This window comes from Natator depressus, chromosome 5 (assembly GCF_965152275.1).
Source record: "Natator depressus isolate rNatDep1 chromosome 5, rNatDep2.hap1, whole genome shotgun sequence".
Lineage (NCBI taxonomy): Eukaryota > Metazoa > Chordata > Testudines > Cheloniidae > Natator > Natator depressus.
In genome coordinates, this window is record NC_134238.1 from 34,581,805 (window position 1) to 34,609,014 (window position 27,210).

At 38.9% G+C, this 27,210-nt stretch overlaps 1 protein-coding gene across 4 annotated transcripts in view; it reads left to right on the forward strand.

Moving 5' to 3' along the window:
* DDX4 (DEAD-box helicase 4) overlaps positions 1 to 24,931 on the forward strand; it is a 104,522-nt gene extending 79,591 nt beyond the window's left edge. For all 4 annotated transcript variants that reach the window (XM_074953950.1, XM_074953952.1, XM_074953953.1 and 1 more), the window contains 7 exons: positions 96 to 225; positions 1,750 to 1,916; positions 2,618 to 2,763; positions 6,327 to 6,426; positions 13,882 to 14,152; positions 14,321 to 14,428; positions 24,185 to 24,931. In XM_074953950.1, the coding sequence (XP_074810051.1) occupies positions 96 to 225; positions 1,750 to 1,916; positions 2,618 to 2,763; positions 6,327 to 6,426; positions 13,882 to 14,152; positions 14,321 to 14,428; positions 24,185 to 24,268 (1,006 nt within the window). In that variant the 3' untranslated portion in view covers positions 24,269 to 24,931. The remainder of the gene's footprint in view (positions 1 to 95; positions 226 to 1,749; positions 1,917 to 2,617; positions 2,764 to 6,326; positions 6,427 to 13,881; positions 14,153 to 14,320; positions 14,429 to 24,184) is intronic.
* Positions 24,932 to 27,210: the final 2,279 nt, after the last annotated feature.

The following is a 27,210-nucleotide window of genomic DNA, read 5'->3' on the forward strand; positions in this document are numbered from 1 at the left end:
TCCTGGGATGAGGGGGAGGAGGGTTTATAAATGAAGGTGTGTAACTAAGAATTGACTTGTGACTACGTAATCACAATTTCTTGCCAATTTAATAGAACTTGCATAAGGCCAGTTGTGATATATGGAGGTACGCAAACAGGTCATTCAATTCGTCAGATAAAGCAAGGCTGTAATATATTATGTGCTACCCCGGGAAGGCTTATGGACATCATAGGAAAAGAAAAGGTAAGATCTTACCTAAAGTTTCGATTACATTTAAGTGTGTAATTTACCTTGAATTCCTTGAAAACAGTTTGCACCAGATTTATTACAGATCAGTGCTAGTCTAACTTGATGCAAGCAAAGACAGATTTGCAAACTTGTCACCATTGATTAGAATGGATGAATTTGGCAGTCAAATGAGGTTGCAGTGATTCCATTTGCATGACCTAACTAGGTAGCATTTTTGAAAAAAAATGCTAAACTTGTTGCAGTAGTATAACTAGCCAGTGTAAAATATGTTTGTAAATAGATGCATATTTAGAGCACTTAGCAGGATTTATATTTGGACTCTTGTAACACCATAAATGTATGTAGCACTTTAAGACATCTAGTTGTGACAGTATTCTTGCCCTGAGGAACTGGAGTCTGACATAATACCAGCCAGGGAGACAGGTAAGTGTTTAGAAGATGACATGGCAAGAAAAGGATTACAGAAGTGAAAGGTATTGACAATCTTGTTTACTTATGGGCTCAGTCGTATTTGTTGTTTTGATTTTCAGAAAATTACAACTTTGGCGCAGGGACATGAATTCAGGTCTCCCTAGTGGTCTCTCTCTTCAGGGCAAATCTCCATCTGATTTACACCGGCTTAGTCTTCTGTTGGTAGTAAAATCCTTAGTATTAGGATTAGCAGCTTTTATTGTCTGTGTGGAACTATTTTCTTAATATGAAAAGAATTAAATTAACATATTTGAAAACAACTTATTTTTTCCATTAATCAGTTTGTAAGTTTGTGACTCTATTATTTGCACTTCGGTGAATGTTGGCAGAAAAACACAAAACCTATGGTGAAGTATTAAAGTAATGCTCAGTAAATGAGGCCCTGGGCAGGTGAAGATATCTCAGTGCCTCCTGCAGAATTGTGTTCCTTGCTACCAAGGAAGCATTTGGTGTTGGTTTTCCATCTGTTTTCCTAGGACAGCTGGTCAGAATATCACTCCTGATTGGTGACAATAGTCACAAAATAAACTTTTGTCTGTAGCTACTAATTTGTTTTGTGACTTGGTGGAGGTCTGCATTAGTGACACCAAGGGGTCATGTCAGGGAACAAAGGGTGTGTTGAGTGCCTGTCACTAATAAACGTCAGAGGTCTGGTTACGACAAAATGGATGCGTTCCAACTAGACTAAAAACTTTTTAACTATGTTGAACTATATCAGAAATTATTTTTTGTACTGAAATTCCCTGACACTTCGTAGAGTAGATAGATAATGCAGAGGTAAAGTAAGTTAAGATCTTTAAGTTGTGTACTGGATAGAAATGAACAGGTATAAGGTGATTCTGGGGAAAACAGGAAGCATTTTAAATGTGACTGACCTGCTTTCTGAGAGGAGAGGAATACCTTACCATTATCACAGATAGTCACAGAAAATGGTATTGGCAGAAAAGTTTCTTGTTTTTAGCCTGTTCTGTTTTGAATGTATTACTGAAATATTTTAAAGCTGTTTTCGTATTTATTTATTTGTATTTATTTAAAAATCCACTAAAGATTGGACTGCGTAAAGTGAGATATTTGGTGTTAGATGAAGCCGACCGTATGCTCGATATGGGTTTTGGTCCAGAGATGAAGAAGTTAATTTCTTGCCCAGGAATGCCATCAAAAGACAGGCGTCAAACATTAATGTTTAGTGCCACTTTCCCGGAAGAAATTCAAAGGTGTGTGATAATTTGTGTGAAGCTGGAAATGTAGTTGCAGAAAATGTGTTTTTAAGATCTGTGATCATACTTTGCTTATATGGACAATCAAATAAAAATGTTTGAAGTTGCTACTTAGTACTGTTTTAAAAAATTGAGCACTAATATTTAACAAACTTTATAGGATATTAAGTTTATTATTGAAAAGACCCCAAGTTGAACTCATTTTCTGTGGTTTGTGTTCACTATGTAAAAGAGTTAACTTCAATTTATTGCAGCATGGGTCAGTGTCTCCTTGGCATGTAAGCAGAGGAGATGCTGACTTATGCTAGAAGCAGTGTGGTCTGGTGGACTGTTAAACTGCTGAGCTTGCTGAGATTCAGGAATCCCGACGTCTAATCCTACAATTAGTAATTAGTGCTTTGCATTCTCAAATTTTTCTTATTAAAGATTGTGTTGATTATTTTAAAAACTTAAGGCAAAAATTCTGCCCTGGAATATGTATGCAGGATTCCTGTAACATTAATGGGAGTACTGGTATATCCCAGGATATAGTTTGGTCTGAAAGGTCTAATTTTTAAGTCTAAATGTCTATTCTTTTGCTGTGTTGTGGTGATTGGGTTTATATATAATAAAAAGCTTTATGCAACTTACTTAAACTACTTATAGCACAATACAAATCAGGTACCACTACAATAATGTAAACCTTGTTCTTTTTGAAGGCTGGCTGGAGAATTTTTGAAACCTGAATATTTATTTGTTGCTGTTGGACAAGTGGGTGGAGCCTGTAGTGATGTTCAACAGACCATTCTTCAAGTTTCCCAATATTCCAAGAGAGAAAAACTGGTTGAAATTCTGCAAAGCATAAGTAACTTTCTTTGTTAACTTTTTAATTGCCTTTTCCAATGAGAGAGAAAATCAAGTTAATAGGAATTTATTTTAGCGCTTGATTCTGCTATTCAGCCAGGTCTAGGACCCCACTTTTCTAGGCACTGTACTGTTATATAGTAAAAGACAGTATCCATTTCAGTAGAGTATTTTCTTACATTAGGAAATTTGCTAAAGAAAGTAATTTTGTTTTAAACATGTTTATGTTGTATATAGGTGTTCTATAGATAATCCACTAGTTCTGGGTACTGCTAGATGAAAAATAGTTTCCCAGGTTGCTGCCACCCCGCAGAGCAAAAATAAGGATTTGTGGTCATTTCTGTGAAGGAACTCTACAATTCCACCTGCGAGTCTTACTTTGTACCCTGGTCCAATTTTAGTTTATTATTTGGAACTGGAATTCTGTGGGGGAATATTGACCACTAGTTAGTGAGGGCAAATTGTTAGTTGGGGAAAAAGGCACCGAAGGTTTCTGCCAATTGGTTGGGAAAGCTATCTGAAGCAAGAACATCTCAGTTTACAGATCATTGGTCCGCTCGCAGAAATGCAAAGTACAGGTATAATCCAATACCTCTATCACAAAATTGATTTTATAGAATTGATAGGTGTCGTTCAGTTATGTGATACTTCATACTACATGATTAAATGTGTTCTGTATCTTGTAAATGTAATAAATTCTTACTAATGTTAGGCCTCAACACACATCCTATTAAATCTTTTCGGAGAAGTGGGGAGGTACTGTTGTCCTGCTGGTGTCAAGTGTGCTAACTAACGACGTGTTCTAGTATTCAGCTCTGACTTCCTTTGACTATATACATCACTCTTTTTTTGTTCATCTGTGAAGGCCCTCATGGCTGGATGAACAGACAAAATCAGCTTCAGTTACTTTGACTGTTTCGGTACTCCACAGAACTCACCTCCACCCACCAGAATAATAGTATTTGAATGTGGGTTTTTTTAATAATCCTGATCTTGCTTTGAGAATAACTTTTTGCATGTAGTTTATTTTAAAATAAGCTCAGTAATAAGCCTTCAGAAAGGTTTCAAAAACTAGGTGGGTTGTACTTCTAGTGCCAGAGAATAGCATACCTCTATTATTACTAGGGCTGTCAAGCGATTAAAAAATGAATCGTGATTTATCGCGCAATTAAACAATAACAGAATACCATTTATTTAACTATTTTTGGATGTTTTTTACGTTTTCAAATATGTTCAGTTACAACACAATATATTTATTTTTGATTACAATTATTTGCACTGTAAAAAAAACACAGACAAACAAATAGTATTTTTCAATTCACCTAATACAAGTACTGTAATGCAATCTCTTTATCAGGAAAATTGAACTTACTTTTGTATATAATTCTACATTTGTAACTGTTTTATTTTTGAACACAATATAAAATTTTAGACCCTGCAACCCCACTCAGTCCTCCTCCTTGTTCAGCCAATCGCTCAAACAAACAAGTTTATTTACATTTGCAGGAGATAATGCTGCCTGCTTCTTGTTTACAGTGTCACCTAAAAGTGAGAACAGGTGTTCTCATGGCACTGTTGTAGCCGGCGTCGCAAGATATTTACGTGCCAGATGTGCTAAAGATTCATATTTCCCTTGTGCTTCAACCACCATTCCAGAGGACATGCTTGAATGCTGATGATGGGTTCTGCTTGATCATGATCCAAAGCAGTGCGGGCCAACTCATGTTCATTTTCGTTATCTGAGTCAGATGCCACCAGCAGAAGGTACATTGTACAACCATGTACATTGGCCAAACTGGAGAGTCTTTACGTAAAGGAATAAATGGACACAAATCAGATGTCAAGAATTATAACATTCAAAAACAAGTCAGAGAACACTTCAATCTCTTTGGTCACTCGATTACAGATCTAAAAGTGGCAATTCTTCAACAAAAAAACTTAAAAAACAAACTCCAACGAGAGACTGCTGAATTGGAATTAATTTGCAAACTGGATACCATTAACTTAGGCTTGAATAAAGACTGGGAGTGGATGGGTCATTACACAAAGTGCAACTGTTTCCCCATGTTTATCCTCCCTTCTCCCCCCCCCCCCCCCATTGTTCCTCAGATGTTCTTGTCAACTGCTGGAAATGGCCCACCTTGGTTATCACTACAAAAGGTTTTTTCCCTCCTGCTCTCCTGCTGGTAATAGCTCACCTTACCTGATACGTTACAGTGTGTATGGTAACACCCATTGTTTCATGTTCTCTGTGTATATAAAATCTACCCACTGTATTTTCTACTGAATGCATCCGATGAAGTGAGCTGTAGCTCACGAAAGCTTATGCTCAAATAAATTTGTTAGCCTCCAAGGTGCCACAAGTCCTCCTCTTTTTTTTGTGGATACAGACTAAGACAGCTGCTACTCTAAAACCAGCAGAAGGTTGATTTTCTTTTTTTGGTGGTTCGGGTTCTGTAGTTTCTGCATTGCAGTGTTGCTCTTTTAAGACTTCTGAAAGCATGCCCCACACCTCATCCCTCTCAGATTCTGGAAGACACTTCAGATTCTTAAACCTTGGGTCGAGGAGTGTAGCTATCTTCAGAAATCTCATATTGGTACCTTCTTTGCGTTCAGTCACAAATTTAATTAACGCATTGTTTTTTTAACAAGCGTCATCGTCATGAAAGCATGTTCTCTGGAATGGTGGCTGACGCATGAAGGGACATACGAATGTTTAGCATATCTGGCACGTAAATACTTGGCAGTGCTGTCTACAAAAGTGCCAGGCAAATGCTTGTTCTCACTTTCTGGTGACACTGTAAATAAGAAGAGGGCAGCATTATCTCCTGTAAATGTGAACAGACTTGTTTGTCTTAGCGATTGGCTGAACAAGTAGCAGCACTGAGTGGACTTGTGGGCGCTGAAGTTTTACATTGTTTTGTTTTTGAGTGCAAACTACATTTGTAAATTGCACTTTCACAAAGAGATGGCACTGCAGTACTTATATGAGGTGAATTGAAAAATACTATTTCTTTTATCATTTTTACAGTGCAAATATTTGTAATAAATAATATACACTTTGATTTCAATTGCAGCACAGAATACAATATATATGAAAATGTAGAAAAACATCCAAAATATTTAATAAATTTCAGTTGGTATTCTCTTATTTAACAGTGCGATTAAAACCTCAATGAATTGCAATTAATTTGAGTTAATCGAGTGAGTTAATTGCGATTAATCGACAGCCCTAATTATTACTCTTGCTATTAGTGAGCAGAGTTTTTAGGGTGATAGGAAAGAAGCTGCAGAGGTTGGATCATGAGGCGTAGGGAGTTGTCGAATGTTTTACCCCAAAGGTATTGGCTTGATGCAGAAACTAGTGGGTGAAATTCTGTAGCCTATTGTGTAGGAGGTGAAGCAAGATGATCAGACTGGTTCCTTGTGGTCTTAAACTCTGAACCTATTTAAATTATGGCAATATGTTTATGGTAGAAATGATAAAAACACATTAATGCTTTTGAGATGTAGGAAGTTTGTAATGTCCCCCCTTTGCCAGATTGTGTCTTTAATCTGTTGCAGGAGATGAGCGAACTATGGTGTTTGTGGAAACAAAGAAAAAAGCAGACTTCATTGCAACCTTTCTTTGTCAAGAAAAAATACCAACCACCAGTATTCATGGGTAAGTATTTTACTGAATAAATTATTTTGGTCTGCTATATTTTATTTAAATTAAAAATGACCTCTTCTGTTAAACTCATTTGTCATGAGCAAAAACCATTATTGGACTAAAACACTTGGAACCAGGATTCTGATTCTGAGTGCTTATTGGGCAGTGTAAGAGTTGGGAGAGGAGGGAATCCTGTTCTCACTGCTAAATGGCTAAATATTTTTCAGTTGTTTCCCTGTGATAAAGTGTACATATAAGCCTCTTCATTTTCAGTTTAAACTGATTTTTACCAAAACATTCTGGGGTTGTAAAAAAAAGTATTACTTTTTTTCCCCCAATTTTTCACCCTCTTTTTCTATCATTCAAATATATAAATAATTCTTTTTTAGGAAAATACAATACATTGCATGAGATGTATGTATTACGATAATACATTAGTCTGTGTATATGCAATGCTGCCTGTTGAAGTAAGGCTATGTATTAGTCGAGAAGATACACAATAAACAAACAGGCACGCATGTCAGATCTGAAGTGCGTGCGCATCTGAATGTACTGATGAATCTCACACCTATCATGTACACATTTCAAGCTGTTAATAAATAACGATTTAAAAACTTCACGCACTAAAATGGGAAGAAAACAAAAATCTGAATCAGAATACATTTCAGAGCACAAGGAAGTATTCATCCTTTTCTCCTGTTTTTGTTTTTTTTAAACTTTTGAAGTTGAATGTACATGCTGCAAATGGTGTGGCCCAATTTATTAAATTTAAATATTTATAGACTAATAGTTCTAAGCTACAACAGTAAGCTGTTTATTCAAATGAAAAGTTTTATTTGGGTATAAGAGAGATGTTGTTTTCTTAAACGCATAGGTGGCGTGTTTTGAGTTGGGTTTTAGTTCTGCAGCAAACAACATTGATGAATGGAATTCAAAACATTAACCTACTTGAATTAATCCCCGTCTTTCCAGTCACCAAAACAAACCCCAGTATTTACCCAGAAAAATTAATAAGTTTTTTGCACTGATTTTCACCTGTTTTTGTTGTTGTGGTAAGAAACACTGATATAGTCCCAGGAAAAATTAAATAAAATAAAAAGTGAAAACGAAGGGCCCGATCTACATATAATTGTACATATAACATGTACAAAGTGGTTTTCCTTGTATACTGCACCAGTGGGGTGCTCTCCTCAGACAGTGATTTCCCATCTTTGTGCATTGCAGTAGTTGAGGTCATAATGTCCATCTAATCCATAATGCTGAGGCCATTTTCACTATATAAATATAATTTTATAGACTGAGAAAATAATGTTGACTTTTTAATGAAACTTGAATGACAGAATTATAGCTTGTTTGATTAGCTTTTTCCACTGTATCATGAAAATATATGGTTTTATAAATAAACTTTTGTAACTGTCACACTGTAGAACAATTTATTTGGCCAAATTGCTTTGGCTGCCTTCAATATATTGACTTAAATTGAATTTAAAATTCTTGAGAGGTACCAGACTCCGTCCTTCAGACTGAAGTCCTGTTTATCTGCAGAAAGCAGGAAATCAGAACTGGTCAAATTCAAGCCTACAGACCATACCAAGTCAGATGTGTCTCACAGTGAAGGAAACATGGATAACTTTACAACTTCCATGTGTGGTGTGCTTTAATTCAGATCATGCAGTGAAAGCACATAGAGAGGGAGCACAAGCATCTGGAGTTGGCTTTTCCAACACTAGCATTCACTTCTCATTTTAAGTAAAAACACCTGGCAAGGAGGTGGAGCAGGAATACATGAGAAAGTGAGAGCAATAATATGTGATTTTTCCATTTGCATTTTGCTGCTGTGATTTCTGGCTTTTCTTCTTTATCTTCATTTCCCTGTTTTTGGAAGCTCATGGGATTTGGGTCTTGTTTTTCTGGCTCTGTAGCTAAATGTTTTGGCCTGCTTAGAGGTCCTCTACAGCATGAGAAATAAAGGGGAAAGTTACTGCTCCAAATATACTTAGTCTCACTTAGCTCCAAGGATGAAAGGGTAATGTAGTCATCTTACATATTTAATCGTTGGCTTCTGTCAAGGTTGTCAGTTATGATGGTGACATTTTCAATGCAGAGCGATGTCCCCCCAGGGCCTGGAGTGAGAGCCAGCTAATTTTACAGGTCCTCAGAAACTCCTCTTATGAGTGACTACCTTTCAGTACTTTTGGGGGAATTCTGCACCAAAAAATTAAAAGTTCTGTGAACAGTACTTTAGAATTCTGCAAAATTCTGCATATATGTCAAAATAACACAATGTAATCACGCCGTTTTCAATTATTTTGATGATTTATTTTAAAATACCTGTCAGCAAGTATGTTTATAACAGTACAGACAACAAAAGATTCAGGAAATGTTTTTTGTAAAATAAATCCCTTACTAGGTATATTAATACAGAATTTTGAGTAATGATTCATTTACATTACAATACAGAAATGTATTTCCTGTACCCCTCAAAGCCGTGCAAAGGCTTGGGGGAGTCAAGCGTAATGGAGGAGCTGAGGGAGAAGGAAGTAATTGCTGGGAAGGAGCCTGAGAGTGAACCTGAAGGGTTTGTCTGGTGGGGGTAGGAGAAGTATGGGAAAAAAAATGTGTGCCGGGGGGGGGCATTGTTAGGAAGTTGGGGAGTATTCCCCATGCAGACTTTGGCTGATCTCTAGCCTCTCCCATTCAGTCAGGCACATCTGCCCCTCTCCCTCTGTGTCCCTGTAAACCCCACTCAGCCACCCCATCTCCTTGTGTCCCCATGTGTCCCTGCACCATCACTTCCGTTCAGCCCCTGGATCAATGCTGTCACCCCACTAGCTCCTGTTCCCCTGCCCCAGTCTATTCCCAGCTCTTCTGAACCCGACTCTGTGACCCCCTAGCAGCCCTGTGTGCCCCTCTGTCGTCCCCCCCCCATATCCCATGTCTCCTCACCTGCCCCCATGGGCAGGGCACTGTGAGGAGTGCAGTCTCTCCTCTCCCTTTCTATGGCTGTCTGCTTTGGCGGATGAGTTGGCTGCCTTCTGTTCTGGCACCACAGCAGCCCCTGGTGGATGAAAGGTGTAACTGCAGTACCTCCCCAGGAGAATATTTTTTCTTTGCAGAAAATACAATCTGTGGGGCATATGAATTCTGCATGTGCACAGTGGTGCAGAATTTTCCCAGGAGTACTTTCAGGAAGTAGCAGCCTGAGTCAAATTCATATTGGTGGGTTACAGAGCCAAAAAGCTCAGATAGCTAGACTTGTAGGCAAACAAATAAAAATGAAGTTGGGAGCAGTGGTTTGGATTGTGGAGAAAACACTGAAGTACCAAATATAGTTACATGTGTTACCTTTATCTCCTTTTTTTTTTTTCCTGTTTCCCACGTTCTTCTTCCCTAAATTTTCAATGTCCTAATACCTCGGTTAACTCCCCACTCACTGTTAAAGTTCTCTCATGAGTAGCTATGTCTGTGGACTCTTCGAGGGTTAGTATCTTTCCCAGCATTTAAAGTTAGAGTTCTCAGGAATAGTGACTCTCTTAGGACCTATTGCATACATTTTTGGTCAAAAGTTCCTTCCTTTTTAGGAATTATTCATAGCAGTTTTAGAACTTCTGTTTTATTGATAGCTAATTTGTTTATCTCTGGGGACAAAGAATTCCTTAAAGACAAAATACAAGTCTAGAAAACAGAAGTCTAAGCTGCATAAATATGCCAAATCTTCAGACTCTTAAGACAGATCTCAGGAGAAGGAGGGCCTGTCTGGTTTTAAGTTCAGTAAAATCCAACACAGATGTTCAGATTCCCTCCAAGAATGATCTGATGAGTTACCATGGGTCTGGAGCAGCCTTGCAGTATAACCAACAAGAAATCTTAAAGCAAAAAAGCAGGAACCTCTTTTAAAGCACCCTTAGAACACAGATCAAGTATGAAAGGAAGGTGCTTCTAATCTAGGCTTGGCAAGGCAGTCAGTTTGAATGCCTGTTTGACCATGGACAGCTATTCCTGCAAGAATGTCTTATTGTAGGTAGTGGCCTACCTTTTTTGTTGCATTGTGGTGCCATCTGTTAGCAAACCTGCTTAAATGTCTTGAACACTCTTTACTACATGGTAATGCCACATGTTAGGAAGAAGGTGAACTTAATCTAAAATTGAGCATCTTAACTGGCAGGAATCTTCTAGAATAAACACTCTGTATATGCCTTTACTTGTAAACCAGGCCATCATTGTACATGGTGGTATACAAACGATGTTCAACACGTTTAAAGATGCGTTTCCTGCCTTGAAAGCTTACAGTCTAAACTGACTAGACAAACATGCAGAAATTAACTCAGAAGGGGGGGGGGAGAGGAGGGTTCAATCATTAAACTTCTGCCCCAAATACACACACAAGGTGCACGGCTATTGAGTTTGAAAAGGTGGCCTGCTGCCTACCTAACATAAGTGCATTTACAATTAATTTTTTTATATAGCTACTGTTTGTTCTATTTCTGATTAATTCCATTTTTCATTTGTACCTGTTCAGTCTCGAATAACATTCACATTTTAATGCTAACTTAAATTGCTAAAAAGTTTTTTTTTTAAGAACTTCATTTCGTTGTGTGCTACATTTTTCAAAGTTAAAACAACTTGTTAAATAACTTGTTTTTAAAGCTGAGCCTATTGAAGATCGTAAAGTCTTCCTCTTTTTTGTTACTGAGCTAATAAATTAGTGTTACAAAATATTTGACATTTGACCAATATTTGACTGGTCAGTTGCACAATTTTTTTGGGGTAAATCAAATGCCCAACCCTATTTTAATCTGTCCTATCTAATCTGTAGTATTCTCATCACTGTTCACAAATTTAGAAACAGAGAAGTGATTTACAGAATTCAGAAACTACCAATCTTGGGTACAAATCTTGAAAAAAGATTTCATAGTAGTGGCAGAGGATAAAGGGTTATTATGCGAGCCAAGAGTTTCATGATGCTTATTTACAGAATCACCATATTGCATTTTTTAATACGTAAGGCAATAGAAGAATTCATCCTGAGGAGCAATGGAGTTTACTGTAGAACCCAGTGTAGAGATCTTCCGTCTTTCTGCTCTCTATCTGGACACAGAAAAAAGACTCTCTGGAAATAAACAAAGCGTAATATATATTAAGACATCTGGGCTGTTCAGAAATCTGTGCCTTATTCTCCTTTTCCCCCCCACAGATTCAAAGAAGGCATGCACACAGAACCTAGGTCAAATTTTGCTCTAATTTAGTACTTGTGGAAATAATTGGCTTCAAAGGGGTCATGTTTAGTTTACACCCATATAAATGAGAACAGAACATGCCCACATCTGTGGGTGAACTACAGCTGGAAGAGTCTGAATGATACCAATGCCAGAGGACATCAGCACAAGTTCTTCCAGATCTACAACACCCGGAGCTTAGAAATCATTTATAACATGAGAATAAACATCTAAAATGGCCAAGTTACAAGTTAATTAGCCGTTATAAATTAAGCCATTGCCATCTTTGGCAGGAAGATCTGCCCTACAGTAACTCTTTTTAACTTACCTTCTCCCTTAATTGTTCTGCTTTATTCCTTTTAGTTCAGTTTTGCCCTCCTATCTTATTTCCACATCTATTTTTGTGTTTAACCACTTTCTGTTCTTTGATTTGGACAAAAAAGAAATGCAAATATAAACCCTATTCCTTGGGCCTAACATATATAAATAGTTACTGTGTCAATCAAGATGCCAAAAATTTTAGCTGTAGAAGGTCAAGAGGTTAAGGGTGAGTCCTGCACCGTTCACTTGCCTCCGACTAACAGTTGTACCTGCTTCTGGGATCTGCAGGGAAATGTCTGCGTATCTCCCCTGTGACAATTTATTAACTCTGTCTGAGATTGGCTCTCTTTTTGTATCTTTACCAAGCTGCAAACTCCATTTTGAATGTGGGGCTAGTTGTCATGTCTCTTGTGCTATTGCTTCCATGTTGGATTGAAATTCCAAGACAAAAGCCTAACAGTAATTAAACTTTGACCATCCATCTAAATGACAGATGGCTGCTGCTCTGGGCAAACAATTCTTTCAAGTCTGAACTCTGGGCAGGTCACTGTAGCAATAAATAGATTAGTATTATAAAATTAATAAATCAATTGGAATATAAATATTGTAGCAATGAAATCACCTAGTAGGTGCACTGGTCACCTGATGGAGTCTCTTGACAGAGGCGCCTGCATGGTTATAAAATAAATAAACCCAAAAGGGAGGAACTGATCTGTTCAGGGGGACATTTTTCTCCAGCGCAAGATGGAGTAGCAGCCCAATATGTAGGGACCTGATGAGGCAGGGCAGCCTGCCTCCGTTCCTAAACACATGGTGCTCACGAGGACTCTGAAGGGAGGGGTGACCTTGTGAGGGGCATCTAGGATAATTATCTTCTAACTTATCTGTGCTCTCTTAACTGAAAGAGCAGTGGAGTTGAGAATCTTGTGTAGTGTGTTTACAGTTACAAAGGGCCTCCTGAGAGTGTTAAACTGTAATCCAAAAGGCTCACACATTGGGGTGGAGATCTGAGGGTATGTTGAAACTATGGTGGTGTCTGAAGGGTCAGCTCTGAGCCCAGGGGCTAAGCAGCTGGACAGCAGATTCCATCTCTCATTAGGTGTTCTAGACAAAGGGTCTGTGCCCTAAATGTGCCTAGGCCCCAAGACTTGGGGCAGTAGCTGGGCTCCATTCAGCCTCTGGAAGCATAAAACACCCAAGGACTGAGCAGATGGTTTCCCTCACTGCAGTGTAGTGAGTGGTCAAGAGGGGGCATTCAGCTGGGAATCCATGACATCCTCTCTTGGGGCTCTGGTAACAAGGAGCTGGCAGAAATTGTTTTGGCTATGATTGGAAGAAATAGTGTGTTGATTGACTGATGCTTGACTAGATATCTGTAGTCTTAGGTAAACCTGTTTGTCACCACAGTACACTGATGCAGCATAATATTGCAAATGTATATTGAAGCAACTTTAGTACGAACATAGAAACATATCAGACTTTTGTGTCTCAAAGCACAAAACTGATTTGCAATTTCCAGCATCTCATATTTTCTCCTTCACACCTCTTTTCTGGCTGTTTACTTTAGACCCCTCCTTCCACCCACCGCATTTGTGTCCTCTTGCCATTTTGCAAGAGTGCTTCGATGATCACTGCACTCCCAGGCCAGAAGTGAGGAGATATTATCAAAACAGCATGCAGAGCTGAATGTATCTCCAGAGGTGCAAGTTAAGCATCCCTGCTGTATATTTTAATAGTTTTACTTCTCAGTGAAATGTTGCCAATTTGGTTTTATAAAATTTGAAGCATTCTTTATTCTTAAATACCAGTATTGCCCATGTCTCTTTCTATCCATAGCTTGTTGATCTTTGACTTGCAGTATCTTAATCTTGTGTTTCACTGGCCTTTGGAGAAAAATCTGTATTTTAACCAATACTTTCTTTGTTTGCAGTGATCGGGAACAGAGAGAGCGAGAAGAGGCTCTTGGGGACTTTCGCTCTGGAAAATGTCCTGTTCTTGTTGCTACTTCAGTAGCAGCAAGAGGCCTGGATATTGAAAATGTTCAACATGTTATTAATTTTGATCTTCCTTCCACTATTGATGAATATGTTCACCGGATTGGGCGAACTGGACGCTGTGGGAACATTGGAAAAGCCATTTCTTTCTTTGATTCTGTTTCAGACAGCCACATAGCCCAACCTCTGCTTAAAGTGCTTTCAGATGTATGTTGCCCAGTTTTTTCAAACTTAAATATGTTCTCATTTCATATACTATTAAGACTTCATTTTAATGGATGGACTAGCCATCAGTCCTGTGATGCACTTGAAAAACTCTTAATATGTAATTTGGCAATCGAGTCAGAATTTAAACTAGCAATTTTTCTTCTGTAGGCTCAGCAGGAAGTTCCATCATGGCTGGAAGAAATTGCGTTTAGTGCTCACGGAACTGGCTTTAGCAATCCAAGAGGAAATATCTTTGCGTCTGTTGATACTCGAAAGGTAAGTTTTGGAACAAAGAAATGGAATTGTTGGTTTTGGAAAATGTTTATAAGCTAGGTCCATGTGTAAAATGTCCTTTGTGTCCTTTAATATTGTCGTTTGAGTGGCTAGGACAGTCTGGTCAAGATGGCTCTTGAAATAAGAATTGTTATCAATGTGTGTAGAATTCAGAGGTGAGAGAGAGTGAAGGGAGACAGACATCTGTATTACAGCCGGTTCTCAGGAGTTGCCAAAAAGAGGCTGAACTTAAATTCTGTATTTGGAAGGGGAGGTTTCTTCAAGAACAATTTTGTGACGTAAACATTAATACTAGGGCTGTCAAGTGAAAAAATTAATCGCGCAATTAATCACACTTTAATAGAAGACCATTTACTTAAACATTTTTGGATATTTTCCATACTTTCAAATATATTGATTTCAATTTCAACACAGAATACGAAGTGCATAGTGCTAACTTTATGTTTTTTATTATGAATATTTGCACTGTAAAAATAAAATAGCATTTTTCAATTCACTTAATAAAAGTACTGTAGTGCAATCTCTTTATCATGAAAGTTTAACTTACAAATGTATAATTATGCACAAAAAAAACTGCATTCAAAAATAAAACTGCATTCAAAAATAAAACAATCAAACTTTAGAGCCTACAAGTCCACTCAGACCTACTTCTTGGTCAGCCAATTGCTCAGATAAACAAGGTTGTTTACGTTTTCAGGAGATAATGCTGCCCGCTTCTTGTTTCCAGTGTCACCTGAAAGTAATAACAGGCATTTGCGTGGCACTGTTGTCGCTGGCATTGCAAGATATTTATGTGCCATATGCGCTAAATATTTGTATTTCCTTTGTGCTTCAACCACCATTCCAAAGGACGTGCGTCCATGCTGATGACGGGTTCTGCTCCATAACGATCCAAAGCATATCGGACCGACGAGTGTTCATTTTCGTCTGAGTCCGATGTCACCAGCAGAAGGTTGATTTTCTTTTTTGGTGGTTCGGGTTCTGTAGTTTCTGCATCGGAGTGTCACTCTTTTAAGACTTCTGAAATCATTCTCCACACCTTGTCCTTCTCAGATTTTGGAAGGCACTTCAGATTCTTAAACCTTGGATCAAGTGCTATAGTTATCTTTAGAAATCTCACATTAATACCTTCTTTGCATTCTGTCAAATCTTCAGTGAAAGTGTTGTTAAAATGAACAGTGTGCTGGGTCATCATCCGAGACTGCTATAACATGAAATGTATAGCAGAATGCAGGTAAAACACAGAGCAGGAGACATACAACTCACCCCAAGGAGGTCAGTCACAATTTTAATAAAAACATTATTTTTTAATGAGCGTCATCAGCATGGAAGCATGTCCTCTGGAACGGTGGCTGAAGCATGAAGGGGCATGCGAATGTTCAGCATATCTGGCATGTAAATACCTTGCAGTGCTGGCTACAAAAGTGCCATGTCTGTTCTCACTTTTGTGTGACATTGTAAATAAGAAGCTGGTAGCATTATCTCCTATAAATGTAAACAAACTTGTTTGTCCTAGCGATTGGCTGAATAAGAAGTAGGACTGAGTGGACTTGTAAGCTCTAAAGTTTTACATTGGTTTATTTTTGAGTGCAGTTATGTAACAAATCTACATTTATAAGTTGCACTTTCACAATAAAGAGAGAGCACTACAGTACTTCTGAGGTAAATTGCAAAATACTATTTTTTATCATTGTTACAGTGCAAATATTTGTAATAAATAATATAGTGAGAACTGTACACTTTATATTCTGTTGTAATTGAAATCAATATATTTGAAAATGTAGATAAAAATCCAAAAATATTTAATTTCAATTGGTATTCTATTGTTTAACAGTGCCATTAAAACTGCGATTGATCACGATTAATTTTTTTAATCGTGATTTTTTTTGAGTTAATCGCGTGAGTTAACCGCGATGAATCGACATCCAAAAATTGTTCCCATTTTAGAGGCTCTTTTTGTTGATTTTTCTGCCTTCAGAGGAGACCATCACATTTTCCAATTGCTTCCATGATATCAAGAAGTGTGAATCTGCCTTTCTCAAGGCAACTTTGTGTGTTTCTGACTGGGTGTTGGAGGGGGGGGGGATTTTCATTCTTTGTTTCAATCTCCTACTTTTGCCTAGTGTCCTCATTGCTTTTTTTATTTTCCCCCCTAATTTTTCTCTCATTCCCTTGCTCTTTGACACTTAGCTTTACTGAAGCTACTAATCTAGAAGCAGAAGCACCTACATTTGTGCAAGTGTTGCATCTGCCTTCCATGAAGGAGGTGCATGGTGAGTTTCATTGAGCTGCTTTCGTATGGCTCACTTGTTCACCAGTCTGAGCTTATATGTAGAAGTGAGCACATTGTCTGTGCTGCTTATCCAGACATGATATTGATGGGAGCAAAATAATTCCATGATCATGCTAAAAAGTCGTTGAAGAACATATTCTGGATCCTGACATCACTTCTGGTTTCAAGACATTTGGGCTATGCCTGTCTTCCTGTGCATTCTGGGGGCAGTTCAGACTTGTCCATGAGACTCAGGGCTTGGCCACCTTTCATTTCACCCTTCCATTAGATTTTCTGTGTCCAGCTGTGCAAACAAAGTAGTGGGTCAGTGTTCCCACCTCATCCATTATTATTGTCATTTCCATAGCATAACTTTGGGACAGCAATGGCCAAAATCCATCACCCCCCTGTTCTTTCTTATGGGACCAAAATTTCCTGGATTTTTTTTTTATTATTATTTTTTTTTGACCAAATGAGCTCACTTTTTGTGCCCTGCTTACGTCTGCTCATTCCCTGATCGTGGCTTGGCAGGCCAAAAAAGGAAAATAAACAGCAATAACAGCTGATTGGAGAGCACCTCAGGAGCCATAGAAAAGGAGCTCTTCCATAGTTCTGATCATGGACTTTTGGACCTCCCTGTCACCCCACATCTCCTGAGATGCCCCTGGTGATGCTTCTATAGGGATGGGGTCCAGTCCTCTTTATCTCAACAAACCACACTGAACAAGATCTCATAAGAGGTAAGTCCAAAGATCCTCTCAAACTCCCGGTCCAATCACTGCTAACGGAAAAGTTACAGGATACTCTTTTTCTCCAGTGGAAGGTCTGATATCTTTTAGGGATGTTCACCTTAGCAGCTTTCCTAGTTTTATTTATATATAAAACTATATATGTAATAAAGTGTGTGTGTGTGTGTGTATATGTATGTGTATATATAAAATAATTACATACAGTATGATGTGCAATAAAACCAGGGTACAGATCAGATTCCCTACTTCCACAACCAGATCTTCATCCAGAAAAAAGCCTGAGGAGCCAGGGTGTCTCCTTTCTCAAACACTTGGTTCCTGTCAACTTCAAATAGGTGGATACAGAAGATAGTATCTGTGTAGCACTTTCTTCAGATTCCTCTACTTCTCTTCATCTTGTTTCCTGATTTCTTAAGGATGGAAAGATCAAACAATCCTGAAATATTTCTTCTTCTAGAGTTAAGGGCAAGAACCTATCACTCAAGAGAAAAGATGCCCAGGGTCATGCTCTGTATTCTAACGTCGTTTTAAAAAGTTGGTGAAGGTGGGTCAAAAGACAGGACAAGTCAATTAAGACAAAATTCAGAATGGAGTTGTGCTAATGTCCGTGAATCTGGCAGAAACTGCATATTCTGCATGGCTCTTGTCAAAAGCAATTTTTTCAGTTTTCTCATGAAATTCACCATTACTAATACAAAACATTACACTTTAGTCTGTTTCAGTCTGAATGAGAAGTTTGTCTTTAGACAACATATTAATCAAAACACCATACTTGTGGACCTCTCAGGAAGCAAGCCAAAGGCCCTCTGTCTACAGTGCTCCGGGCACTTGGATTTATGATTTAAGGCGGAGCTCTTATTCTTTGACTCTGAGGACTATCAGCCTAATGTCTGCGTCTGAGATATATAAGGAGACAGCCATTGTCCTTTTAATATAGCAAAGTTTTAAAAGATCCAGCATGTAACAGCATTATCTGTACCTGCAGCTACTAGGTCTTCTGGTCTCACAAACAGGGATTACTCCATTGGCAAGACTGTACATTAGAGTTTGTGGCGATGCAGTCCCATAATTGCTGTAAAGGGGTAGCCCACATGATAGGATTATCTCCTCAAAGTTGAAGAGATAACTGCCTTTCAGGATGGGGGAATGCATCTGGGACACCGCAATATACAGGCAACATGGCTTAACTCCGAGACTGAAGCATTAATACTCTAGAGATGCAAGTGGTCTTGTCTGCTTTTCAGAGAGCAGCACATTTGAGCTGAGTCAGACAACACAGTGACAGGCTTACAAGCGTCCTTTCCCAAGTTATCTAAATGATCTCTCTTGAATGTAAGGTTGGCTAGCTCCATGGAAGCCATCCATACATCAAGTGGATCAAGTAAACAAAAAGAGGCTGAATAAACTATCATCAGATAACTCAGGCTGGCTCTCTTATCAAGAAGTGTTCTAGATCAGTGGCTCTCAACCTTTCCAGACTACTGTACCCCTTTCAGCAGTCTGATTTGTTTTGCGTATGCCAAGTTTCACCTCACTTAAAAACTGCTTGCTTAGAAAAGCAAACCTAAAAATACAAAAGTGTTTCAGCACACTTTTACTGAAAATTTTTTTTCTCATTTTCATCATATAATAAAATAAATCAATTGGAATATAAATATTGTACTTATGTCAGTGTATAATATATGGAGCCGTATAAGTCATTGCCTGTATGAAATTGGAGTTTTGTATGGACTTCACTAGTACTTTTTATGTAGCCTTTTGTAAAACTAGGCAAAAAACTAGAAAACCTCTGCATACTCCCAGGGATGAATGTACCCCTGGTTGAGAACCACTTTTCTAAATGATATCCAGGGAGCTAAGTAGACATATTCACATCCATTTGAAACGCAAAGTTGAGGGTGTTCACTAGAGAAAAGGACCAGAGATTGTTGGTCTCTACAAAGCAATACACCTTTATCCTTGCACAGTCTTCCCATACTCATGGCTTATCAAGAACTTGGACAGAATTCTTACAGGGTTTTTTAGGTTGATTTTAACAAAATGTATTTTACAGCTCCTCCTGGGTTTCTTACAGTATGGCCTGGTCTTGGATTTGGCTTCCCACCATCAGATCTTATGTCTGAGTTAAACAGTATTATAAATACAGGCTCTTTCTGCCTTGTCTTCCATACCTAGGATTCACTTACGAGGCTGCAAAATCCCAAGACTCATCCATTAAAATAAATGGCATCTAATGCCCTGTATTTCGTTTCTTCAAGATATACTTAGCTTCAATCACAGCAACAAAAATCTCCAGCGTCACTGCTCTTAGAGGTCATGGTTCTTGGTAGATCATCTTCAAGAACCAGGTTTACTTCAACCATAAAAAAGAGGAGCTCATTCTTCCCCCATTTTGTTCAAAACCATCAATGCCCCAAATAGAAAGTATGACTGTATGAAATGATCAGCTAAAATACCTTCGTCAGTCTAGTCAGAAAATTTCTTTTAGTTCTTTGAGTGGTTGGCCACATGGTTTCTACTTATAGTGTGCATGTACTCAAGGTTGGGTTTTTTTGGCCAATATCCATTGAGCTATGTCTGCATTTGTACTTTCCACCTGGGAGCATAAAGGGTGGAGTGGGCCCAGCTATCTCTAAGTTTCTTCTACCTCCCATGACAGCAAAATGGGGGCCCTTGCAGTGTCAGGTTACTCTGGACATTGTGCATCTTTTTTCCCTGATGCTATTTAGCAGAGTAGTCTTGTTTATCCATTGCCTTAAAAAAACAAACAAAACAACAAACCAACAAAACCCACCCCACCCTTTTTTCTATTAGATTTAGTGAACCCACAGTATTGGGATCAAATAGCAGTGTCTGAATTGTAGTGTCTGTGGTTCAAAACTGGCTCCTCTTGTGGTGTGGCTATTCCACTTAAAAACACAAATCCTACCTGCCTCTTTTTACCTTGGAGAGGGATACATCCCCAGTGTTTAGTCAGGTCTTCTGCTCCTTTTTCTGCAGTTTCTTGGAAGCAAGAGAGGTCAGTCTTGAACTTTCTCCTGGAGAGATTAGAAAGAGTCTCCTCTGAACTTTAGACAAAAGGCCCTACCAAGCCTGAACAGCTTTGGTTGGTGCTTCTGTGGACTGTGGCCCTACTCCAAGCTCCTGGGGTCATTCGTCCAGCAGACTGCAACTTTCAACTACAGAGTCAGGTAGACCATCTAAGACACCCCCCACATACACACACACACACACACACCCAGCCCTCAGAAAGGGATAAGAAAGAACACCTCACACACCAAGCAGGGCCCTAGGTCATCCTCTGTGGGGCCTAGTAAAATGAAGCAAAAACCTAACCGTACCACAGAATCTTCTCACGCTGCTCAGCCAAAAGGCAGTTCATGGCTCACATTAGGTTCCTGTAATAACTTGGCATAAACCAGTCACCAAGTACCCAGAAGTGTCAGTCCACACTTCCCTGTATCTGATATCTTGGGACTGTTATCAGTGCATGAGGTGCTGATGACTCCTGTGCCAATGGCTCTATTGCTGATACTTCAGGTACTTACTTTCTAGGCATTGAAGACATTCTTTGTACTGAGCAATCGCACAGTGACAGCACAGACACAATCACCCTTGCTGCTCTCGTTTGCCATTAGAAAACTGTTTGCCACAGTACTGATGAATGCTGCTGCTCTGATTGTGGTGGGGATTCGAGAACACCCTAGGACACCAGTCAGAGTAGTACCCACTTAAAGAAAGAGTATTTCTTTTCTTCCTTCCCTTCTGAATGCAGCAGGGAGGAATGCTCCATCCATTTACTTAGGTCTCACTCTAAATGGGCCCTACTGGTCTCATAGGGAATTTGCAGCAGACTGCAAGGTTTTCATGGGGGGCAGCCACCTTGATATCCACCCCCCTGGCCCCAGCCTCTTACCCCCTACAATATACAGTCTTGGCCTTATTGGCCTGCTTTGAGTGTGCAGCCAGCTAGGAAGACTTCTGCTTGCCCCCTCTAGAGTTCAGTCTCCCTCCCTTGTCCATTGGCATGAGTCTATTGAAGAGTCTGTTGGTACTGTTCCACAGCCTACATCAGCAAGAACAGGACAGTGAGGAAGAACACCTGCAGGAAACGGAAGAGACTATGATTCCAGCAGCAATATCCATTTCCTCACCAGAAAAGGTAATAGTTTCTTCTTCTAGTTAGCTGAATTATTTTTAAAATCTTTCAAGATCTTTTACATCATATGGCAGACACCTTGGAGATCTCTGTGGAGATAATCTGCAGGATTTTTTTTGCACTATTGGACATCTTCCGGGCCTGGAAGGCTTGCCATGTTCATTAACAAAGGGCTACTGGAACCAGCAAATAAGTGGCGCCTCTCACCTCTCCCCCCCACCCCCCAATCTTTGGCACCCACATCTAAAAATTAGGTAGACATTATTAAGTCCTAGCTAAGGAGTTTGAATATTTCTGTATCCATCCAGTTCCTGGATTACTGATAATGGTGACTATACAAACAGCAAAGGCTTCCAAAGATGACTCCAAGAGACAAAGATCCAGCAAAACATTGATTTGTTTGGCAGGAAGACTTCCATACTAAATAACTGGGTCTTTGAGTCTATAGATGTGCATCTCAAATCATCAGGCACGTCGGTCAAAATATTACCTCATTTGGGACAAGGTTTCACTGTTTATAGAACAACTCCCACAAGAACATAGGGAAGAGCTGAAATCCATTGTATCTGATGGACAGCTAGTGGTCCAAATATTACTGTAGACTGTTAAACACTTCTGATACAGTGTCATGCTGAATGGTCACTTCAGTTGCCCATACAGAGCTCCATGCTTCAATATTCAGGAATACCAAAAGAGGTCCAAACAATCATTTGAAGACTTCCCATTTGAACGTTGTGACCTGTTTAAGGTGCCTATCGATTCTCTCAGTTTTAAGACCCAGGCCTTGCTTGTTTGGAGCCTATATGCCAGCTCTTAAAATAAGGCAGGCCAGATCCCAAACAGAGGCCCTTTGCTTACTATTGTAATCCACAAAGAGAATAGAAGTTGCTAAGGAAGAAGCAGAGGTTTCAACATAAGCAGTCCTCTGACTCTTCTTCCTCTACTGCACACCCCATATCAGCCTCACAGCAGCAAGTTTGATGTCATTTTCAAGAGCTAATCTGGAGCCATTCCAAATTTCAAGTTTCAGATTTGGAATGATACCCCATGCCTTGATGATGCCTTTGTTAGATCCCCAGGACAGATTTATGGTTCTCAACCTGCAAGATGCCTACTTCTACATCCAGTATATAGAAAGTATCTCCAATTCAAAGTAGAAGTGTCCTCCTACCAGTACAGAAACTTTTTTCCATTGGCCTTTCAACAGCACCGAGGGTATTCAAATATTTAGCAGTTGTCTCCTTAGGTGAGCTGACAAGGGACAGTATACGCAAATCTCGATGATTGGGTCACTCAAGGAAGATAACCACAATAGGTGAATACTTCCACTTGATACTAGAACTTCCTTTTCACACTGGGTCTTGGGATCAACAGAGAAGTCCACACTGTTGCCAGCCTAAAGGATGCAATTAACAGGAGCCAGAATAGATCTGAGAACAGCAAGAATTTATCTACTGCAGGCGAGGTGCCAGACCTTGGTAGACCTCATCAGCCATCTACATGCTCTCATATGGACATCTGTAAAAGCATGCCTAAGACTTAAATATTTATCATACCACATATCAGACTTGACCTACAATCCATTCAAAGGTGGCTGAAATCAGTAACTACCCAGCAGATATCACGTGGACATGAGGGTACAGGTTGCCTGAGAATTCCTTTCATATAGACCACCCTTAGACATAAGGCTTCTGGATTCACCTGAAAAGTCACCTCCATGTAAATGTTCTAGAACTCGGAGCCACTTGCCTAGTGTGCACAGTAGTTGTCTAACCCTGCTGCATGTATCGACAAGTCAAGTAATGACAGACAACACAACTGCACTGAATTATGTCAGGAAGGAGCACAGTTCTCCCCTTTCCCTTTATAAAGGTTTTAGTCTCTGGAATTGGCACAATCATAAAATCCCATCAAGTGGCTCTGTATCTGCCAGGCTTACAGAATGTCCTAGCGGATCAGCTCAGTAGGCAATTTTCAGGTGATCATGAGTGTTCTGTCAAAAACTAGATCCTGAACAGCATCTTTCAAAGGTGGGAATATCCAAGAATTAGACCTATTGGCTACAGACTAGACCAGGAAATGTCAGTATTCTGTTTGCGGGATTGCAGTGGGGCCGGGGGGGGGGGGGGGGGTGCTTGAGCCTAGGAATTCAGTGTTTCCATTTAACTTTGTAAGAATTTATCTGGCCAAATGGAAGAATGGGCGTGGCCAAACCCCATAATTGTACGGACAAATCTGAACTGTCTTTATTTGCAGGGGGGCAGCCACAGCCCAAATGTCTGACTGTGGAGGAGAAGTCAGTCTCAGAAGGGAAATAAATCACTAACAAATTTTCTACTCGTGTGTGTGTGTGTGTGTGTGTGTGTGTATATATATATATGTGTATATATATATATATATATGTATATATATATAAAAAAATATGGTATGTATGGTATAATATATACACACAGTCATGGTAAGAGTAAGATTTTATATAGCTTTGACTCAGGTTAAAACAGATGAATTTTTTTTTAAAGTTAAAATGTCTACAAGTTAGTATCAACTTTATTTTCTAGACTTACCAAGGCAAAGACAGTATGAACACAGGAGGACTTACTATGTCATATACTGCAAGAGCAGCTGATGAGTCGTGGGATTAAGACTAAAACAGTACCAAGTTATAGATTTTGGTTCTGATACAAAAGTTTTTGTTTTTTAAAGACTTGTAAAGTGAGAGATGTTCACTTAACTAGCCAGTAAAGAATTTAGTTATGTAAAATATTTAAAATGTTTAAAAACTGTTGGTGTTACTGAAAAGTGGTGGTTCCATCAGAAATGTGGATCTACTAAATGTACAGTGTTCCATGAGTTGCTTGCTACTTTTGGTATACTTTGTGAAAGGCATTTTAACAAGTTTCATACATCCTGGACCAAGACTTCCACTCTTGAAAGTATATTACAAAAACTGTTAAGAGTGTTTACTGATGATACTTTGGCAGTGAGTATTCTTTGTTTCAGAATGTGTGAAATTCCTCTTACAGTTTTCTCTCATTTTTTGTTCTTAAAAAGAAACCAGTAAATTGGTCAAAGTTACCAGTTACAAGTCCATAGTCTGTATGTGAACTACACAACGTTGCAAAAAGATGCTTTGAGAGTGAAGACTCTGTTATAAAGGGCTTACTTAAATTTAAAATTGTAACTGCAAAATAATTTAACTTTTCAAATATGTCAAAGGTAAAATACTGTATACACCAGATGACATGTCACTTTGGCCTGTAAAGAGCTATTGCAGATGTCTGCTTGTAAACATACTTAATAAAAACTTGAGGATTATGTCTTGTATTGCTGATTGCTTTTATCTTGACTTTGTTAAGATGTAGGCTTTTATAATATCCATTTCCGACACATGAAGTCTGTCAGCTAAATACTGAACATCACATGTTGTATTCCAAGCACACTATTTCTGTACAAAACAAAAGGTCATGGATCCATCCTGAGGCTGACTATAGGGAAGTTGTTTTACAAAACAGCTAATCACAGGGATTTTTTAAAAAAACTTCTCTCTTAAAATAGCAAAACTCACATTTTAAATCTTGATTTTACTAGATGTTAAACATTTTGCCTTCATGTTGACTTAAATGTATGTAATTTTAGTGGGCGGTAGTAACATTGCCCTGTCCCAAGGAACAGCTGTCTGGGGCCTTTTTCTCTCTCAAATGTCTCTCTCAAATCTGATTTAACAAACCTTTCCCATTTTTCCTCTCAGCTCATGCAGTTAGCATCTGGGTAAACCACACTTAGGCTAACCCCAAGACCACATACCTTAGAAATGTGATACTGAGTGTCTACCCTCCTGTTGTCCAGTTGCTTTGCAGTACAAAAGAACCTGAGCTTTAACTGCCAGACAAGATTGCTTTAATGATGCTCTGGATTCAGTTGATTTTTGTGTCCTTTGCTTATACATCACTGACCTATAATATGCAGAATATTAGCAAATTTTGCCATAACAGTGATATTCCTTTCTGTTTTGCATACAGTAAAATGGCTAACAAAGCTTTATCCCTGGCAGCTAAGTGCACGCATTGAGATAAATGGGGGAGTTCACACCTCAGCTGTTTCAAGTGCTTTGCAAATTGAGGCAGACATCTCAGCATAACATATATTTGCTTCACATTTTGGAAGTTTTCTTCACAACCATAGCTACAGACTTAACTTTTAAAAATGAAAGCTAAGACCCTGGGGAACAATTGAGGTCTTGTCCACACCCTCCTGCCGCTAGTCTTCTGCACACCTTATACTTCGGGAAATAGCTTGGAGTACGGCCACAGTCCACAGAAGCACCAACCAAAGGCAACCAGAAAAAGGCAATTCACCATAAATATATCTTTTTCTTTTGAGCCTTGTTCTGTTTATCCTAACCAAATGTGGTGGGTTTCTTTATTGCCAATTTAGAAGAGGTGGGTATTTGAAAAGTGAAGGGGCATGAGATTGTATGTGTGTATTCACCTTGTATCTTTACAGAAGGAATGTCTGTCCTGATCTCTTAATTTTGTTGTCTCAGCTCACTAGCTATAACTTAGTTTTCTCTTGCACACTTGTGTTCTAATTTTTTTTGTCCTGTCTATTTCAGGATTGCTTCAGTGTTACAGAAACTTCCTTGATATATCTTATCAGGACACAAAATTCTGGCTTGAAACTGCAAATTGTTCACACATGATGCTCTAATAAATCATGCCTCCTTTGTTAAAACCAAGATAATCCTCAGGGTTTTGTGGACTGCGTTCAGTTTTCACTGCTCTTCCCCAAATGTCTTTAAAGGAAATATCTAGTTTATCAAAAGCATTAACCAAAACATCAGGCATCTTTTCAAAAATATAAAAATAGCACCTAGCTGAAGATACCACTTGCCCGGAGACATACTTGGTCTCACACTGATCATTAGAGATGTCTTGTACTCTTCCTTTTTGGTCAAAACCAGGAACCCTCTACAAAATAAACAAATTGGGAGAGGTTATAGAGTCCAGAGCTGGGTAAAGCATCTGTCTGGTTAGTACTGTAGAGGCAACAGGGTTCCTAAGCCTTTGAAGGCTATCCTGCTTTTAGCAAAGGAAATACAACTTTTATTAATTTAACACTTGGTATTCTCTTACATAGACCGTACCGTCTTCTGTACAAAGTGAGTTTGCACTGTTTTTGGCTCCGTCCCCTTATAAAACTACTTAGTTTCTCATCTATGGAAAAACTAGTAGCTGCTGATTATTTCTGAACACATTTGGGTAACAACACAGTTGACCCTTTTTTTTTTAAATTGAGAGTCCTGTTTGGGTTTTTTTCTTGGAACCAGTGGAAGGAGGGGGAGGATTGGTGTTTTGAACAAAAGGAAAAACTGTCGTGTCTAAAGCTCTATTATTCTAAAATCAGTAGTTTCTTCAGTGTGTGAGTTTCGTTTTTGAAGGATCCTTCCTTGCTGTTAGTTTTGTGTCCAATCTGGTAAAAATAATTTCCCAGAATCTTAGTGAGGTAAGAGTTCTGCTAAGAGGAAGATATATTGTACTTGAAGCACAACCTTGGTTTATCTTGCTGTCACAAATTTTTGTCAGAT